Source organism: Ovis aries, chromosome 2 (assembly GCF_016772045.2).
Source record: "Ovis aries strain OAR_USU_Benz2616 breed Rambouillet chromosome 2, ARS-UI_Ramb_v3.0, whole genome shotgun sequence".
Classification (NCBI taxonomy): Eukaryota; Metazoa; Chordata; class Mammalia; order Artiodactyla; family Bovidae; genus Ovis; species Ovis aries.
The window spans coordinates 67667777-67688675 of NC_056055.1; the positions used below are offsets into that span (position 1 = coordinate 67667777).

The following is a 20899-nucleotide window of genomic DNA, read 5'->3' on the forward strand; positions in this document are numbered from 1 at the left end:
GAACTGCAGCACACCAGGCTTCCCTGTCCTTCACTATCTCCTGGATTTTGCTCAAACTCATGTCCACTGAGTTGGTGATGCCATCGAACCATCTCATCCTCTGTCGCCCCCTTCTCCTGCCCTCAGTCTTTCCCAGCATCAGGTTCTTTTTCAATGAGTTGGCTCTTTGCATCAGGTAGCCTAAGTGTGGAGCTTCAGCTTCAGCATCAGTCCTTTCAGTGAATATTAAAAAAAAATAATTTCATGTTTGGCTGTGCTGGGTCTTTGATGCTGCAGGGGCTACTCTCTTGTTATGCTGTACAGGCTTCTCGTTGCCATGGCTCCTCTTGTTATGGAGCACGGGTTCTAGAGTACACGCCCAAAAGATGCAGTGCATGGGCTTAGTGGCTCCATGGCATGGGATCTTCCTGGACCAGGGTTTGAACCTGTGTCTCTTGCAGGTGGATTCTTTACCACTGAGTCACCAGGGAAGCCCCTACAGATGTATTAACTGCTTAAAATATTCATTGTCCCCCTCTGCTGTGTCTATGCCTATATGAAAAGTATATTTCCCAATTCTTTGACATCTGACTTGTCAATGTCTTTTGCTTTGGCCAGTGGAATGTGAGCAGAAGTTCTATAAACCATATTTAAGCACTACCTTTATGAGCTCTGTGGTTCCATGATCACTTTTTTTCTTCTGCCATAAAAGTGGCATGTCCTAGAGAATGCTTTGGATCCCCCCACCCCCAGTCCACAGATTTGGGGATTGTTACCACAATATAACATAGTGAAAGCTGACTAACACCAGGACATTTAGGGAAAAATCTTGAGCAAACAGCAGAATCTGTTATTGAGTCTTTTCTCAGGGCCTGGAGAATTTTCTCTCAATTTTCATCTATTATGAGAGTCAGTTTATTTAGCAGTCTAGAATATGTAAAAATGAGGATGTCAAAGTTACTTCTTTTTTATTAACAAAAGGAAAAAATATAAAGACCATAAACCACAATTGAGAACAAAATATTTTATTTCTCTCAATAAAACTATAGTTTACAATAGTATTTACTAAATAAATTATATAATTTCTCTTTTACAAGCAATAAACTAAATCACAAATATTTCAAAGACAATGTATGTACACGACATAAGGCCTTTTATAAATAGCTTTGCTTATCTCATTTCACTAGTAAACAGTGAAAGAATCTTTATAGAAGCTAATTTTCTATAAAGTATATGCAGACCTATTACACTGATCTTTATATGAAACCAATTTAAACTTTTAATGACATGGGCTATGATTATAACTTTGCAAAAAACAATAGAATTTAGACTTTATTTACCATTTTGCATGGATGGATCTTTAAAAAATATATGTGCAGATTACATATGTTGCTTATGGATAATCACTAGATGCATGCAAAATGAAATAATGCAAGTGTCAATAGGAAAATAGCACTTCCAGGTCCAAAAAGGTGATTGGCAATGGTATAGAAAGCAGCTTAAACAGAGTTCATGCAGTTCTTCACAGTTCAGCAAGCAACAGCAAATGCCAGAAGACTGTGGTGTTTTTCACATCTGCTGATCAGCCTTTCCGCCAAGGCTCCCCTGACATCTTGCAAACTCCAAGTCCAGTTGATTATGATTCTGTGTGTAGTGGGGTTCGGCCGTTTCCTTTGGGTAATTCTGGAGTGGAGGAACTTCTTTCCCACAACTGTGTTCATGTGTCCTCCATCTGCCAAGGTGGTCATCATTTTCACTTACTGGGTGGGGAAAAAGGAAAGGAGATGTAAGGCTAAGTTTTGGCGTTGATTTATAATGGTGCCTGATGAGTAGGAACACAAGTTCATTCATTCTCTCGGTGACTCGTCCCTGAGAAACATGCAGGTAGAAGTGGGAGGGCAACAGGCCTGGGATGGATTCTTTTTTTTCTTTTTAAAGATATTTTAATTAATTAATTTGGCTGCCCTTGGTTTCAGTTGAGGTACGTGGGATCTTTCAGTTGTGGCATGTCTATCTAGTTCCCTGACTAGGGATCAAGCCTGGTCCCCTGCACTGGGAGTGTGGTGTTTTAGCCACTGGACCACCAGGGAAGTCCCTGGGATTGATTCTTTTGCAATAATAAGCATCTAACTTCCGCAATGTGTAAAGTCCACCAAGATTTATCAAGTTCTACCACGTCACAGCTCAGGGCTAGGGACTTGGAAGGAAATAACACTGACTAAGCCCTCCAAGGGCACAGTGCTTTGGGGTTGTGCTGTGGTATATCGGTCCTGAAGTACATCAGAGCAACCTGAACATAGTCTGGGACTCATGGACCCTGTGCTCATTTTCGCACACTGTCCCTGTGGCTGGGGAATAAAAAATATGTCCAGCAAATATCAGACCTAAAATGGTAGCCACTTAAGCTCAGAGGCAGCTAATTCAGCCTCTGACAGTTGTACTAGGATATATTTATGAGGAGTGGTACCATGTTCAGGCAGATGTGACAGCTCACATCTGTTGATCCTCTAATTATTACAGCTACAGGACAGTATCCAAGTTACCATCTTTGTACCTCATTTGTTCTATCTGTAAAATGAGAGTAATAAATCTTGCTTTATAAGTGATAAACTTTTTTTTTCTTAGGAAAATAGTGTCTGGGTAGAAATATACACATATACAGGGTACACGCAAATTATATATATATCATTTAGTGCCTGGCATATGTTAGTGTCCCCAATATAATGGTTAAGAAGGTTGTAGCTGGGACCACAGACATTGTATGGCCCAACACAGTCATCTGGAGACTGAAAAAACTTGAGTCCAAAGTTTGAAATGACTGAAAATTATTAGGAAAGAAACTGTGTCAAACAGGATTTTGTTTGAAAGTGAATATTTCCTCTTGCCTTTCGTGAGTTGTAACTTTTATATACCACTGTTTCATAGTTGAGACTGCTCCCTCTTATTAATCAAAATTGGAACGGTTCTCCTGCCTAAGTCTACAACACGTTCACACTGCTACTCAAGCTGTATCTGAAAGATTATTTGAGTGTTAGGTGGTGTGCGCTTTAGCAGTGGGCAAAGAGGAAGTTGCTCCCTTTCTCAGGACAGATGTCTGTAAGGTCGACTTCATTTAGGCTTGACCAGTGGCATAAAAACACCCACATAAAACTACAAGTTTCTTCTAATTAGATCTGAGTCCTGCTTTCTTTAAAACCAAAGGGAGGTGATAGTTGAGCTCTACTTATCCGATAGATCCCAGCTGGGGTTCCGTGTCTGGTTTCTAAATTGAGGCGGACACTGACCAATCTGAGCCCTGCCTGAAAGAACCATCAGTTGAAGGTCTCCAAATCCAGGACCCCATGGAACTGGTTAAGACCTGGACTTTTGGGTCTAGAGAATACAGAGATTTAAAGAGAGAACATAACAGCTGTCTTTGAATATCTGAAGACTCACTCTGGGGAAGAAAGAGGTACTAGCTGAAATGTCACTGCCAGTGTGGCACTGTCATCAACAGCACTGGCACAGGTGGCCGTGATCCTCGGGGCAGGCGCAGGAGCACCAGAGTGTGTGAAGTGAGTAGACTGGCAAAAGGGTCACCCTTTCAATCCCCTTCCATCAGCTGCTGTGATGCGCACACTGCCCCCCACCCTAGGAACCCAATCTGTCACCTGTTGAGACTCCAGTGAGCGTGTTAGTCACTCAGTCATATCTGGCTCTTTGAGGCCATGGAATTCTCCAGGCAAGAATACTGGAGTGGGTAGCCATTCCCTTCTCCAGGGTATCTTCCCGACCTAGGAATCGAACCTGGGGCTCCTGCAGATTCTTTACCATCTGAGCCACCGGGGAAGCTGAGGGTGAGAAAAAATGACTCCCTAGAACTGGGACAAATTTGTAGAAGCCAGTTTTGCTTCAATGTGGAAATGTTTTCTAACTAAAGAAATGAGTGGTCTCTGAGGGAGGAGGCCAGGTGAACTGGCCTCTGGGTGGAGCTGAGGCAGTGGACCCAGGGCAGCAGGGAGGCACTCGATGACCGGTGGCCAGTGACAAGGGCTCGGGCAGTCACGGGGGGCAGTCCTGGGTCAGATGATCACAAAGTTCCATTACAACCACAAGACTCTACTAAATACTGTTTGTAAAATGTATACCATCAAATAACTTAGAATATTAAAAATAGTTACTGGTTTATATAATAAAAACTACATGAAAAGAAATGTAATATTGTGTTTAACCAATTTTATGAGAAATTTGTAATTCAGTAAAAAAAAATCAAACACTATTATAATGAAATATAATTTCCTTAGTATTAAAAATAATGAATCATTACCAGCTCTGGTCATTAAAACTCCTGTATGTTCACCAAATTTTTACTTTTTAAAATTTAGGGGCTTCCCAGGTGGTGCTAGTGGTAAAGAATATACCGGCCAATGCAGTAGACACAAGAGATGCTGGTTCAATCCCTGGGTCAGGAAGATCCCCTGGAGGAGGAAATAGCAACCCACTCCAGTAGTCTTGCCTGGAGAATTCCATGGAGAGAGGAGCCTGGGGGACTAAAGTCCATGGGTCCCAGTCGGACATGACTGAGCACACACACATACGTGAATAGTTTATATTTACAATGTTGTGTTAGTTCCAGGTATACAGCAGAGGGACTCAGTTATACATGAATCTGTTCTTTTTCAGATTCTTCTCCCAAATAGGTTTTTACAGATTGTTGAGTAGAGGAGCTCCCTGTAGTATATAGTAGGTCCTTGTGGATTTTCTATATAGGAGTGTGTATATGTTAATCCAAAACCCCTAATTTATCCTTTCCCCTTTGGTAACCATTAGTTTGTTTTCAAACCCTGGCATCTGTTTGTATTTTGTAAATAAGTTCATTTGTTTCATTTAATAGTCCACATATATGTAATATATGATATTTGTCTCTTTCTGATTTATTTCACTTAGTATGATAATCTATAGAATTGCCTTTGTTGCTGCAAATGGCATTATTTCTTTTTTATGACTGAGCAATATTCTACTATAATATATACTACAATATTCCACTGTATATTGTACTATGTCTTCTTTGTCCATTCATCCGTCAGTGAACACTTAGGTTGCCTCCTTGTCTTGGTTACTGTAATTAGAGCTGCAGTGAACATTGGGGTGTATGTATGTTTTCAAATTACAGTTTTCTCTAGATATATGCCCAGGAATAGGATGGCTGGGTCATATGATAATTTTATTTTTAGTTTTTCTAAGGAAACTCCATACTGTTTGCCATAATGGTTGTACCAATTTACATTCCCACCAACAGTGTTGGAGGGTTCCCTATTCTTCACACCCTTTCTAGCATTTCGTTTTGATGGTCAGAAAGGTGATACCTCATTGTAGTTTTGATTTGCATTTCTCTAACAATTAGTGATGTTGAGCTTTTCATGTGCTTTTTCACCATCTGTATGTCTTCTTTGGAGAAATGTTTATCTAGATCTTCTGCCCATCTTTTGATTGGGTTTTTATTGATTGATTGATATTGAGCTACATCAGCTGTTTGTATAATGTGGAGATTAATTCCTTGTGTGTCTTTTTTCCCCATTCTGTGCATTGTCTCTTCGTATTGTTTATGGTTTCCTTTGCTGTGCAGAAGCTTTTAAGCTTAATTAGGTCTCATTTGTTTATTTTTGTTTTTATTTTCATTACACTAGGAGGTGATTCCAAAAGGACTGTAGCAATTTACATCAAAGAATGTTCTTCCTATATTTTCCTCTAAGACTAGAGATCTCTTCAAGAAAATTAAGAGATACCAGGGGAACATTTCATGCAAAAATGGGCACAATAAAAGACAGAAATGGTATGGACCTAACAGAAGCAGAAGATAATAAGAAGTGGTGGCAAGAATACACAGAGGAACTAAACAAAAAAGATCTTCACGACCCAGATAATCACGATGGTGTGATCACTCACCTAGACCCAGACATCCTGGAATGCAAAGTCAAGTGGGCCTTATGAAGCATCACTATGAACAAAGCTAGTGGAGGTGACAGAATTGCAGTTGAGCTATTTCAAATCCTAAAAGACGATGCTGTGAAAATGCTGCACTCAACATGCCAGCAAATTTGGAAAACTCAGCAGTGGCCATAACACTGGAAAAGGTCAGTTTTCATTCCAATCCCAAACAAAGGCAATGCCAAAGAATGCTCAAACTATTGCACAACTGCACTCATCTCACATGCTGGTAAGGTAATGCTCAAAATTGTCCAAGCCAGGCTTAAACAGTATGTGAACCATGAACTTCCAGATGTTCAAACTGGATTTAGAAAAGGCAGAGGAACCAGAGATCAAATAGCCAACATCTGTTGCATCATGAAAAATGGAGAGAGTTCCATAAAAACATCTACTTCTGCTTTATTGACTATGCCAAAGCCTTTGACTGTGTGTGATCACAACGAACTGTGGAAAATTCTTCAAGAGATGGGAACACCAGACCACCTGACCTGCCTCCTGAGAAATCTGTTTGAAGGTCAAGAAGCAACAGTTAGAACTGGACATGAAACAACAGACTGTTCCAAATTGGGAAAGGAATATGTCAAGGCTGTATCCTTTCACCCTGCTTATTTAATTTATATGCAGAGTACATCATGAGAAATGCTGGACTGGATAAAGCACAAGCTGGAATCAAGATTGCTGGAGAAAAATCAAAACCTCAGATATGCAGATGATACCACCCTTATGGCAGAAAACGAAGAAGAACTAAAGAGCCTCTTGATGAAAGTGAAAGAGGAGAGTGAAAACGTTGGCTTAAAACTCAACATTCAGAAAACTAAGATCATGGCATCTGGTCCCATCACTTCATGGGAAATAGATGGGGAAACAATGGAAGCAGTGACAGAGTTTATTTTTTTGGGTTCCAAAATCAGTGCAGATGGTGAGTGCTGCCATGAAATTAAAAGATGCTTGTTCCTTGGAAGAAAAGGTATGACCAACCTTGACAGCATATTAAAAAGCAGAGACATTACTTTGCCAACAAAGGTCAGTCTAGTCAAAGCTATGGTTTTTTCCAGTAGTTGTGTATGGATGTGAGAGTTGGACTATATAAAGAAAGCTGAGTGCCGAAGAATTGATGCTTTTGAACTGTGGTGTTGGAGAAGACTCTTGAGAGTCCCCTGGACAGCAAGGAGATCCAACCAGTATATCCTAAAGGAAATCAACCCTGAATATTCATTGGAAGGACTGATGCTGAAGCTGAAACTCCAATACTTTGGCCACCTGATGCGAAGAACTGATTCATTGGAAAAGACCCTGATGCTGGGAAAGATTGAAGGCAGGAGGAGAAGGGGATGACAAAGGATAAGGTGGTTGGATAGCATCACCGACTAGATGGATATGAGTTTGAGTAAACTCTGGGAGTTGGTGATGGACAGGGAAGCCTGGCATGCTGCCGTCCATGGGGTCACAAAGAGTTGGACACAACTTAGCAACTGAACTGTACTGAACTGAAGAGCTTTATAGTAGCTTGTTTTACTTTAGATCTAAGCCATTTTGAGTTTACTTTTGTGTATGGGGACAGATAATGTTCTAGTTTCATCCTTTTACATGTTGTTGTTCATGTTCACCAAGTCATGTCCAACTCTGTAACTATTGCTCACCATCTCCTGGCGTTTGCCCAAGTTCATGTCCACTGAATCGGTGATGCCATCCAACCATCTCATCCTCTGTCTCCCTCTTCTCCTTATGCCTTCAATCTTTCCCAGCAGTAGGGTATTTTCCAATGAGTCAGCTATTCATATCAGCTGGTCAAAGTACTGGAGCTTCAGCTTCAGTCTAAGTCCTTCCAAAGAGTATTCAGGGTTGATTTCCTTTAAGATTGACTGATTTGACCTTGCTTTCCAAGAGACTCTCAAGAGTCTTCTCCAGCATCACAGTTCAAAAGCATCAATTCTTCAGTGCTCTGCCTTCTTTATTGTCCACATCTCACATACATACATGACTACTGGAAAGACCATAACCTTGACTGAATGGACCTTTGTTGGCAAAGTGATGTCCTTGCTTTCTAACACACTGTCTAGGCTTGTCATAGCTTCCTGCCAAGAAGCAATCATCTTCTAATTTCATGGCTGCAGTCACCATCACAGTGATTTAAGAGCCCAAGAAGAGGAAACCTATCCCTGCTTCTACCTTTTCCGCCTCTATTTGTCATGAAGTGATGGAACTGGATGCCATGATCTTAATTTTTTTACTATTGAGTTTTAAGCCAGCTTTTTCACTTTCTTCTGTCACTCTCATCAAGAGGCTCTTTAGTTCCTCTTCACTTTCTGACATTAGGGTGGTATCATCTGTATATCTGAGGTGGTTGATATTTTTCCCAGCAGTCTGGATTCCAGTTTGTAACTCATCCATGCAGCACCTCATATGATGTGCTCTGTGTATAAGTTAAACAGGGTGACAATCAACAGCCTTGTCATACTCCTTTCTCAATTCTGAACCAGTCAGTTGTTCCATACAGGGTTCTAACTATTGCTTCTTGACCTACATAAAGGTTTCTCAGAAAACAGGTATTCTCATCTCTTTAAGAGTTTTCCACAGTTTGTTATGGTCCACACTGTCAAAGGCTTTTGCATAGTCAGTGAAACAGAGGTTGATGTTTTTCTGGAATTCTCTTGCTTTCTCTATGATCCAGCAAATGTTGGCAATTTTCTGTCTGGTTCCTCTGCCTTTTCTAAACCCAGCTTGAACATCTAGAAGTTCTAGGTTCACATAATGATGAAGCCTAGCTTGGAGGATTTTGAGCATAACCTTACTAGCATGGGAGATGAGTGCCAACTGTCTGGTACTAAACATTCCTTAGTATTGCTCCTCTTGGAGCAATGACCTTGGAGGGATGACCTTTTCCAGTTCTGCTGGGTTTTCCAAATTTGCTGACATATTGAGTGTCTCACTTTAATAGCATCATCTTTTTAAGATTTTTAAATAGCTCAACTGGAATTCCATCACCTCCACTAGCTTTATTGGCAGCTGTGCTTCTTAAGGCCCACTTGACTTCACACTCCAGAATGTCTAGCTCTGAGAGACTACACCATTGTGGTTATCCAGGTTATTAAGATCTTTTTTGTACAGTTATTTGATGTATTCTTTCCATCTCTTTTTGTTCTCTCTGCCTCTATTAAGTCTTTACTATTTTTGTCCTTTCTTGTGTCCATCTTTGGCAGAAATATTTCTTTGATATTTCCAATTTTCTTGAAGAGATCTCTAGTCTTGCCCTTTCTGTTGTTTTCATTTCTTTGCATTGTTCATTGAAGAAGGCCTTCTTTTCTCTCTTGCTATTCTCTGGAACTCTGCATTTAGTTGGGTGTAACTTTCATTTTCTCCTCTGCTTTTTGCTTCTCTTCTTTCCTCTATTATTTGTAATGCCTCCTCAGACGACCACTTTGCCTTCTTACATTTCATTTTCTTTGGGATGGTTTTGTTTGCTGCCTGCTATACAATATTATGGACCTTTGTCCACAGTTCTTCAGGCACAGTTTACTAGATCGAATTCCTTGAATCTATTTGTGACCTCCACTGTATATTCCTAGGGGAATTGATTCCTGATGGCCTAATAGCTTTCCTCGATTTCTTTAGTTTAAGCCTGAATTTTGCTATGAGGAGCTGATGATCACAGTCAGCACCAGTATTGTTTTTGCTGACTATATACAGCTTTCCCATCTTTGGCTACAAAGAATATAATCAGTCTGATTTTGGTATTGGCCATTGGGTGACGTCCAGGTGTAAAGTTGGCTCTTATGTTGTTGAAAATGGGAATTTGCTATGACCAGTGCATTCTGTTGACAGAATTCTGTTAGCCTTTGCCCTGATGCATTTTATACTCCAAGGACAAACTTGCCTGTTACTCCAGGTATCTCCTGACTTCCTACTTTTGCATTCCAGTTCCCTATGATAAGTAGCACATTTTTTTTTGGTGTCAGTTCTAGGTCTTGTAGGTCTTCTTAGAACTGATCAGCTTCTTCAGCATCAGTGGTTGGGGCACAGCCTTGGATTACTGTGATGTTGAATGGTTTTCCTTGGAAATGACCAAAATCTCTTTCATTTTTAAGGTTATACCCACGTGCTGCAATTTTCCCAGGACCACTTATTGAAGAAACTGTCTCTTTTCTATTGTATAGTTTTTCCTCCTTTGTCATAGATTAATTGACATGGGTGCAAGTGTTTATTTCTGGGCTTTCTATCTTGTTCCATTGATCTATTAACATATTTCTGTTTTTGTGCCAGTACTATACTTTTTTGATCACTGTAGCCTTAATAGTATAGTCTGAAGTCAGGGAGCCTGATTCCTCCAGCTCCGTTTTTCTTTCTCAGGATTGCTTTGGCTATTCAGGGTCTTTTGTGTTTCCATAAAACTTAAAAAATTTTTTGTTTCAGTTCTGTGAAAAATGTCATTGGTAATTTGACTGGGATTCCACTGAACCTGTAGGTTGCCTGGAGTATTATAGTCATTTTGACAATATTGATTCTTCCAATTCAAGAACATGGTATATCTTCCCATCTGTTTGTGTCATCTTATGAGATGGTTGGATGGCATCACCAACTCAATGGAGATGAGTTTGAGCAAACTCAGGGAGATTGTCAAGGACAGGGAAGTCTGGTGTGCTGCAGTCCATGGGGTCGCAAAGAGTCAGACACAACTGAGCGACTGAACAATTTCTTTCATCAACATCTCAGTTTTCAGAATACAGGTCTTTTATCTCCTTTCAGTTCAGTTCAGTCACTCGGTCGTGTCTGACTCTGCGACCCCATGAATTTGCCTCCTTAGGTAGGTTTATTCCTAGGTATTTTATTCTTTTTGATGCTATGGTAAATGGGATTATTTTGTTAATTTCTCTTTCTGACCTTTCATTGCAAGTGTATAGAAATGGAACAAATATTTAAAATTAATTTTTACTGGAGTATAATTGCTTTCCCTGGTGGCTCAGATGGTAAAGAATCTGCCTACAATACAGGAGACCCCAGGTTCGATCCCTGGGTCAGAAAGATCCCCTGGAGAAGGAAATAGCAACCCACTCCGGTATTCTTGCCTGGAGAATTCCATGAACAGAGGAGCCTGATGGGCTATAGTCCTTGGGGTTGCAAAGAGGTGTACATGACTGAGTGACTAACACACAATTACTTTATGATGTTTTGTTAGTTTCTTGCTGTACAGCAAAATGAATTAGTCCTATGTATACACAGATCCCCTCTTTTCCAGATTTTCTTCCCATATAGGTCACCACAGAGCACTGAGTGGAGTTCCCTGTGCTATACGGCAGAGTCTCATTAGTTATGTATTTTATAAATCATAGTGTATATATGTCAGTTCCAATCTCTGAATTCACCCCACCCACCTTCCCCTCTTGGTAACCGTAAGTTTGTTCTCTTCATCTGTGACTCTACTTCTGCTTTGCAAATAAGTTCATCTCTACTATTTTTCTAGATTCCACATATAAGTGATATTATACAGTGTTTGTGCTTCATTTTCTGACTTACTTTACTCTGCCTGACAGCTTCAGGTCCATGCACATCTCTGTAAATGTATTTCATTCTTTTTAATGGTAAGTACTATTCCATTGTGTATATGTATCACATCTTTACCCATTCCTGTCAATGGACTTTTAGGTTGCTTCCATGTCCTGGCTATTGTAAATAGCGCTGCAATGAACATCACAGTGCCTGCATCCTTTCAGATTATGGTTTTCTCTGGATATATGCCCAGGAGTGGGATTGCTGGGTTATATGGTAGCTCTATTTTTAGTTTTTTAAGGAACCTCCATACTGTTCTCCAAAGTGATAGTACCAATTTACATTCCTACCAACAGCGTAGGAAGGTTCCCTTTTCTCCACACCCTCTCCAGCATTTATTGTTGATGATGATGGCTGTTATGACTGCTGTGAGGTGATATGTCATTTTTTAAATTTGAAAATGCAACAGGTTTCTGTGTATTAATTTTGTATCTTGCAGCCTTACTGAAATTACTGATGAACTCTCATAGTTATCTGGTACCATCTTTTGGATTTTCTGTGTATAGTATCATTTTATCTGCTAACTTCTCTTCCAATTTGGATTCCTTTTTTCTTCTCTGATTGCCATGGCTAGGACTTTCAAAACTGTGTTTAATAAAAGAGGTAAGAGTGGACGTTCGTGTCTTATTCCTAACCTTAGAGGAAACTGCTTTCAGCTTTTCACTGTTGAGTATGATGTTAGCTGTGACTCTGTCATATATGACCTTTATTATATTGATGTAGGTTCCCTCTGTGCCCACTTTCTGGAGAGTTTTTACCATAAATGAGCATAGAATTTTGTCAAAAGCTTTTTTTGCATCTATTGAGATGATCATATGGTTTTTATTCTTCAATTTGTTCATGTGGTATATCACACTGATTGATTTGTGGATATTGAAGAATCTCTGCATCCCTGGGATAAATCCCACTTAATCATGGTGTATGATCCTTTTAATGTATTGTTGTATTCTGTTTGCTAGTATTTTGTTAAGAATTTCTGCATCTACATTCATCAGTGATACTGGTCTGCAATTTTCTTCTTTGTAGTGTCTTTGTCTGGTTTTGGTATCAAGGTGATGGTGGCCTTCTAGAATGAGTTTGGGAGTGTTTCTTCCTCTTCAATTTTTTGGAATAGTTTCAGAAGGATAGGTATTACATCATCTCTAAATGTCTGATAGAATTCACATGTGAAGCCATCTGGTCCCGGACTTTTGTCTGTTGAAAGTTTTTACTTGTGACTGGTCTGTTCATATCTCCTATTTCTTCCCGGTTCAGTCTTGGAAGATTGTGCCTTTCTAATAAGAATTTTTCCATTTTGTCTCGGTTGTCTATTTTATTGGCATATAGTCGCTTGTAGTGGTCTCATATGATCATCTGTATTTATGTGGTGTCAGATTTAACTTTAATTTCTGATTTTATTGATTTGAGCTCTTTTTTTGATGAGTCTAACTAAAGGTTTATCAATTTATTTATTTATTTTTTATTTATTTTTTTTTTAGGTTTATCAATTTATCTTTCCAAAGAAACAGCTTTTAGTTTCATTGATGTTTTCTATTTTCTTTGTTTCTATTTCATTTATTTCTGCTGTAATCTTTATAATTTTTTCCTTCTAATTAATTTGGATTTTGTTTATTCTTTCTCTAGTTGCTTTATATGTAAGGTCAGGTTGTTTGAGGTGCTTTTCCTTGTTTCCTGAGGTAAGACTGTGTGGCTATAAACTTCCTCTTAGAACTGCTTTTGCTGCCCAAGAGCTCACACTAATGAGTATTCCCTGGGGCCTCCACCAGTGTCCTTGCCCCCCAGTGAGTCAAAGCTGACCCCCAGGCCCTGAGGAGACCCTCCAAGACCCACAAGTAGGTCTGGCCTAGGCTCTTATGGACTCACTGCTTTGCCCAGGGTCCCAGTTGATGTGAAACCTGTGTGCACCCTTCAAGAGCAGAGTCTGTTTCCCCCAGAACTCTGGAGATCCTGCACTAAAGCCCCACCAGCCTTTAAAGACAAATGCCCTGGGGGCTCCTCCTCCCGCTGCCAGAACCCCAGGCAGGGCAGTCTGACGTGGGGCTTAGAACTCTCACTCCTGTGGGAGAACCTCTACGATCTATTTATTTTCCAGTCTGTGGATCACTCACTGGTATGTGGTTTGATTTTGTTGCTAATGTGCCCCTCCTACTATCTCACAGTAGCTGCTTCTTTATCTCTTGGTGTAGAATATATTTTTTGGTGGATTCAAGTCTTTTTCGTCAGTGGCTGTTGTCCAGCAGGTAGGTGTGATCTCGGTGTTTTCATGAGGGAAGGCGAGCAAGCCCTTCTACTCTGCCTTGGATTTTTTTTTTTTTTTTAACTGGAGGGTCTTGTTGCAGTTTCTGTAAACTTCATTAAACACCCACTCTCACCCCCAGGGTACAAGGATGTCAAAGTTGGTGAGAACTGCCAGTTCTATACCCATGTTGTAATGTAATCCTGGAATGACATGTTTGGTTACCTGAAAGTATCCATTTATAACCCTAATAAAACAAGGTGGCCTGAAAGGTCTTTAGGTCATAAGCAGTATCTCCCTGATTATAAACTTGGCCACAAGTGAGAAGTGAGAAGTGAGAAGTGAGAAGTGAGAAGAAGGTGATTTTGTTATCTCATATTTAGTATGAAGTGTGCAACAATTTTCTTTTCTCCAAATTATAATCCACAGATCCTTTATTAGCCATCAGTGGAGAGACAAAGTATCAGCTGTCTATCTACACTGGGAAGAAACTCATAGCTTGAGTTTATTCTTCAAAATATGGTACGTGTAGGATCCCCTCCAGCTCTCCAACAGAGAGATGGGCTCTTCAGGTATTACTTCCCCAAACACTAGCAACTTCTTCTGAGGTACTAGAACTCAACCCTCTCCTCACCTGATGGCTTTGGAAGTAGCAACAGGAACTGGTGCTTTGGTGGGAGAACCAGCCATATCTCAGGGAAGCAGGGACAGAGAGAATGACACTGAGCTCTGGCCATCACCTGCTCGTGTGCACGTGTGCGTCGTCATCTGTCCACAGATGCCAGGGTTCCCTAAGCATGTGACACTCTGAGAAACCGCGACGTTTTAAATTCTGAGCCCTGAAGGAACGGGTGTGCTAATGGCTGGTGTGAAAGGAGTATTCAGGTCTTTCCGTGGCCTAAGTCCTTAGCGTTATTTATCCACATATGTGGGTGTGTGAGAGGTTCATGTGTTTATTTCCACTTAAGCTCAGGTACTTCTATGGCTGAAACTGTACAGCGCACACAGAGGAACACAGCAAAACAAAAGTAGTCTGTCTGCTAAACACAAAGCCCCTTCTGAGGGTGGACCCCACTGTGGGGCAGCCAGGTTACCCCAGGGGTCCCCCTGAAGTAGATCACTTCATGATGGGCTAAGTTTTTGGAGGGTGACTTTTTAGAGTGCTGTGCCGAGGCTGTCAGGAGTGAGACGTTCCTCTTCTGAGGTCTCACTTCTCGGCTCATTTCCATCCCTCCCTTTTTTCCTGAAAGAAACACATACACACCCTCAGCCTACTGTTTAAAAGGCATATTTAGCCAAGAGAATTTCGTAAGATCTGGAATGTGCTGTGAGGGGATTTAAGGGCAGAGCTGAAACAAGGCAGAGTTTCAGGACTGTCAGACTGGCTAAGATGACCACACTAAATAGTCCCTGAGGTCTCACTGTTCCATGAGCTCCTGACCTTCGTGGATGATGTTCTTTTTTAACTACAGTTGCCTTACAGTTCAGCCCCAGGGTCCCACGGAAGCATGATTTTTTCCTCTCTGGGGTCCAAGGGCAGCCCCATTCTGATTTTAAATTGAAACTCTTGGCCAAAATACCCCTGAGGAAAAAACTGATTTCCTCTGCAGGCTATCATAGGTGGCAAGTCCCTTATTTCCTTTTCCTGTTCCAAGCCCCTCTTCCCCAGCCCAGCTTCCTTCTGTTCCTATTTCACATTGTTCTTCTTTTGGCCAGTGTAATCTCTGTTGCCATGGGAGCACCTACCAACGCATTCTGCCTCACGCCCTTCATCTGAGTCCAAACTCTGCATTGCCACAAACACACAAGAAGCTCCACAGGGTCTCACCCCTCTCATCCCCTGGGGCCCGGTGTCCCCTCCTTCTCTGGGTTCACAGGATTGCCTTCTCAAAGACGCTCGAGTTTCTGAGGAGCCACCGTGTACTCTGGAATTTTTCTTCAAACATCAGGTTCTGTGTTTTTATCATATTCATATCTGCCTCGTGTTAGGATACTTCACAAGGTGTGATCACTTGGAAATAGATTGGAGTAGGAGATTTCTCTTTGAACAGCAGCAGCGGGTGTCCAAAAGCTCACCATTTTTTTAAGGAGGTGAACAAGTACAGACACCAGTGCTGTAGGAATCAGGACACAGTCTATGTGTGGAATCCAATCCACTGGTATGGGGTTTTTATAGGTAGGAAGCTTCCTCCCAGCTGTTTCTTACCTTAGTACTTAAAAAAAAAAAATTTAGACTCAGACTCAGGGGTGAAATGATTCTTTCCCAAGAACCAGGGACTAAAGGGCCTTAATTGAGAAGCCTTGAGGCAAAAAGTGGACTTGGAATGACCTTGGAGGGTACGTACAATTTGGAAGAAAACTAGCACGTTGTGCCGATCATGTAGAATGTTTGTTGAATCCTGAGTGCTGGCAGCACATGGAGTCCCAGGCCTTCTGCCAGCCTCCAATGCCCTATCAAAGTGTTCCACACCAGCCAGCAGATAGATTACTGATAAGATGAGAACAGACCCAAGATAAACCTGGCACTGATTACGGGTGTCTCGAGGGATGGATTTAGGATTATGGCCTCTCATTTCAAAACTGTTAGTACAGCAGCAATATTTTAACACAGTTCCCGGCCTGATGGATTTGTTTTCCAAAGACCTAAGAGAAGCTGGAGGGCATCAGTGATTTATGTGGCTGACAGTTCTACATTGGACTTTACAGTGACTGTTGCTAATTGTAAATCGAAATGGTTATCTTATTATCTACTGTATCACATAGCCCTGGGGCTGCAACTGAATTCACTCTGGAGAATGTGGGGACTAGCTTCATTCAAAAGGGAGCACTGCCTTGGGACGAGGCCACTGGTTTTTCTCCCTGTGTAGAAGACGAGGGTGAGCTGCCAGAGACGCCATAGCCAGAGGCTGCATCTCTATCAGGCCTTTCCCTTCCATCACTTTTCTTGGTACCATTTTTTTCTTCACAAAAACACAGTGGCCGGCATGGATTGCATTGTCTCTCCCAGTTCCCCTTGGCCTATTCATATGTTCAAGCTTTAACCCCCAGTACTACAGGAGTAAGGGAGTTAAAGTAAGGTCATTAGGACTGCCCCTGATCAGATATAACTGAGACGCTTATAAAAAGGGGGAAATTTGAATATACAGGCACACAGAAGGAAGACACAGGGAGAAAATGGCCATCCACAGGCCAAGAAGAGAAGCCAGAAAGAGCTCATCCTTTTACAGCCCTCAGAAGGGATGAACCCTGCCAACACCTTGACCTTGAACTTCTAGCCTCCAGAACTGTGAAACAACACCTGCAGTTCTGTTGTTTATACCACCCAGTTTATAGTACTTCGTTATGGCAGCCCTAGGAAGCACATACAGTACTATCACTGGGATTCAGAAACTTGTTTTTGTTTTTTAAATAAGGACCTATATTTGAATTTTATTATGGTGGTGCTAGTGGTAAAGAACCTGCCTGCCAAATCAGGAGACTCATAAGAGACACGAGTTCAATCCCTGGGTTGGGAAGATCCCCTGGAGGAGGAAATGGCAACCCACTCCAGTATTCTTGCTTAGAGAATTCCATGGACAGAGGAGCCTGGTGGGTTATACTCCATAAGGTCACACAGAGTCAGACACGACTAAAGTGACTTAGCACTCACACGTACTTAACCGTATTGGGAGCTACCACAAAAGCTATAGTCCTCTGCGGGTAGAGTGGCTGTAAAGAACAGCCTGTCCAAGACTGAAAATGGAAAAAAGGCTTTTTTTCACCCCATGTTTGTTGATACTTCATTAAAGATGCTGCCTAAGCAGTGAAAAGGATTTTTCTGTGTTTAACCCCCAGATTGCCATAGGGCTTACAAAGAGGCTCAAGTGTATCTGGCCTTGATGGATGAGAAGGGCATGCTAGGATCCTAGGGAAAATTAGCACCTTCATTTTTCTGTCTGATTGTAATGCAGCCTCCACTCCAACTTGAAAGGTGGTAGATGTCTGTCAGAGGGAAATGCCTTTGCTGTTTGAAGGATGTACCCCTGCCAAACGTGGGTTCACAGTGCCGAGAGGCTGCCATAAATAAAGTAAGTACACGGAGTGGAGACAGTCCTCCGAGCCTCACACTCGCACTTAGATTTTAATTCCAGGACCTCAATCACTCCTTATCCGGGTTGGTCAGAGGCACCTTCCTACCACTAGGTGGCAGTAGTGTCTGCTGCAGGAACCCAGTCCCATATCCAGTTCATAAATGAAGGTTCACCTTAGAATCAAGTGCATTTTTCCTAACTGGCCAACCATCTTAGGGGCGCTTTTGGGGGGAAGCTTTCCCTTCCGTTTAGCACAGAAGGATTATAGGGTGTTCAGAGCTGAAGGTCCCTGTCGACAAGCTGACTGGTCTCAGCCCTGGATATGTGGGGAGCTTTTAAAAATACCAGTGCCCTGCTCCATCCTCAGCGATTTTATTTCTAACACACAGTATGTCCCCAACATGTGACTGTATCTGTCAATACATTCACTCACCTGATACCTTTTGCGAGCAGTCCACAATAATTTGGAAACATATATCCAACCTTACTTCCCTGGTGGCTCAGATGGTAAAGAATCTGCTTGCAGGACAGGAAACCTGGGTTTGATTGCTGAGTTGGGAAGATCCCCTGGACAAGGGAATGGCAACCCACTCCAGTATTCCTGCCTGGAGAATTCCATGGACAGAGAAGCCTGGTGGGCTACATTCCATGGGGTCACGGAGAGTCAGACACGACTGAGTGACTGACACACACACACACGGCATGTGTGCCCTTTCACATGTCCTCAGGAAGGTGGTGTAGTTGGTTGACTACTGTCCCCTGAAAATTCACATCCACGTGGAGCCTTGAAATGTGATCATATTCAGAAATACGGTCTTAGCAGATATAACTAGTTAAGATGAGGTCATCTGGTATTAGCTGCTACTGCTAAGTCGCTTCAGTTGTATCCGACTCTGTGTGACCCCATAGACGGCAGCCCACCAGGCTCCCCCATCCCTGGGATTCTCCAGGCAACAACACTGGAGTGGGTTGCCATTTCCTCCCTTCTGCTCACTTTTCCCATTCCTCCTCAGGTCCCAGGAGTGCGAATGGTATGAGGGACAGCCCAGCTCATGAGGTCCCACAGATATGATTTAAACTTACTTTCCCTAAAATTTTCATTTCCTAAATTCTCCTTTTGAATTTGCTTTTTTTGTTTCCAGAAGGCTCAGGGCCTGGTAGACCCCAGGTTCATACCATTAGAATCTGTTCTACAAACACACTCTTCCCAAGAATTGAAAAGGCTTATTAGGAGACTAGCAAACACTGGTTTCCTATGATGAGGGAGAAGATGGAAATTGAAAGCAGAGAAGCAACAAGAAGATTCTGGAGGGAGAGGGGAAGGAGAGAGAGCCTGGTGTTGAGAGGTAAAGACACAGAATAACGGGGGTGCCCAATGAGGGCCTGGATGAATAGCAACCTTAGGTGAGCTTGAGAGCAAAACCAGCCTTGAGAAAGGTGGAAATCAAGCTGGCCTGTAAGGCCACAATTCACTATAAAGCCAGGACAAAAAGAAAACAACTACCAGAGCTCTGCAATCTGTCATCCAATTAACTGTGGGCCTAATTTAACTGGAAAGCCAGTATGCCTTCATAACTCCAATTCCCTAAGCTAATCCTTAAACAGCAGTTTAACGCTGTTTGCTAAAAAAAAAGAATCCTACAGAGACCTAATCCAGACTGACGGGTTGCCTCATTAATTTGAAGCTGGCGTCACTCTTGTTTGAGGACGAATCCTTTCTAGGGGCCGTGGGGTGCAGGCAGTCAGATCCATTTTGTCAGCTTTTCCACCTGTCTCAGAAATATTATTTGGTCAGTGACTTAAAAGGATCAAACCCTCTTTGAAAAGGGTCCTATTTTTTGCCCTTTCTGAAATCTCTTCCTTTCTCAACCTTGTGGTCAGACGGTAGAAGAAACTGGCATTCTGGTCAAACATCTTATAAACCAAAGGCAGCCACTGCCTCTCTCTTCCTATTTCGATCACACTAAGACCTACCAGAAATGTTGCGGCATCTCTGGTTGGTGGGGATGCTAGCTCTCTGCTGAGAAGCCAACAGAATTGCCACCATTTCAAATAAACGTCCTTTGCAGCCAGTGCTGGCTCAGGCAAGGAATGATTCCAGAGAGCCGACGCTTCACATACAAGTCATTAACGTCAGCGTCAGGAAAGTCAAGTCCAGAAATGCAGTGTCTCTTGCCAAAAAGTTCCACTGAGTTTTCTAGGACACCTGTGACCTAATTTAAAATGTCTTTTTTTCCTCAAGCTTTTTTTTTTTTATAGATAATAGTATGATAAGCTGTTAATTCAATCATTTTCGCTTCTCTGCCACCCTTCGTCCCATGATTAAAGAGTATTAACCACCCTGAAGACACATTAAATAACCAAGCTGTCTGACAGCTGCATATCAGAACACTAATTGCCAATAGTGGCATGGCTAAAAAAAATGGCTTAACTGTTTCTTTGCCCTCAGCTGTTTTTGCACATCAGCCATCGTGCAGAAACACACATCTGGATGATAGGATATATTACTGGGAGGCTGTTAATACGTAAGGTGCAAAGCAAAAAGGGCATGAAGACTGAATAACAGAAGCAAGAAAAATGTTATTTTGTGGTAGCCCTCTTTCACTTCTCTATTTAATAAAGCAGTTCCATTATCTCCTACCTACCCATCCATTCCCAGTTAGTCATAAGAAAGGACACTCTCACCCACAACATTTTTCAGCTGCACTGCCTTCGTTGGTTGTTCCTCTTTGCACTAACACCAAATAACAGCTACCATGATCAGTTGCCTTAGAATATCGGATGATTCAAAAAGCAGAATCGGGCCCTATTATGAAGACGGCATGATTGGCCATTTAAAATCAAGCGCCTGTTCATCTCTGCTGTATTCTTTTAAATACTCCAATCTGTGTCATCAACTCAAAATTCAGGGGAAAACATCTCTTTGGTCATTGGACAGAATCTTAAAAAACACAATGATGTAATTTGACAATGAATCAGATAGCCTGGAACTACAGCGTGAAGGTGAACGGCCTCTTTCCAAGAAATAACTAGGAACATGGAACCTGAACCAAATGCTTGAATACGGATAATGGAACAACTAGCAGCCATTTAAGGTAACCTA

General features: G+C 41.8%; 1 protein-coding gene and 1 long non-coding RNA gene across 11 annotated transcripts in view; one reads left to right on the forward strand and one right to left on the reverse strand.

Annotated features, from left to right (window-relative positions):
* Nucleotides 1-20899, forward strand: part of LOC105607911 (uncharacterized) — a 156181-nt gene that overhangs the window by 126576 nt on the left and 8706 nt on the right. The window contains exons 5-6 of one of the 3 annotated variants that reach the window (XR_009599229.1): nucleotides 17677-17793; nucleotides 18810-20891. This is a non-coding gene — a long non-coding RNA (uncharacterized LOC105607911). Of the gene's footprint in view, nucleotides 1-14952; nucleotides 20892-20899 lie in introns of those variants that run through there. The other 2 variants (XR_006058661.2, XR_006058660.2) reach the window with 2 other exon arrangements.
* The window catches only part of PIP5K1B (phosphatidylinositol-4-phosphate 5-kinase type 1 beta), a 554522-nt gene continuing 534611 nt past the window's right edge, over nucleotides 989-20899 (reverse strand). For 7 of the 8 annotated variants that reach the window (XM_060409393.1, XM_060409390.1, XM_060409396.1 and 4 more), the window contains one exon: nucleotides 989-1739. In XM_060409393.1, coding sequence (XP_060265376.1) covers nucleotides 1737-1739 — 3 coding nt within the window. In that variant the 3' untranslated portion in view covers nucleotides 989-1736. Of the gene's footprint in view, nucleotides 1740-14663; nucleotides 14970-20899 lie in introns of those variants that run through there. The other variant, XM_042243373.2, reaches the window with a different exon arrangement.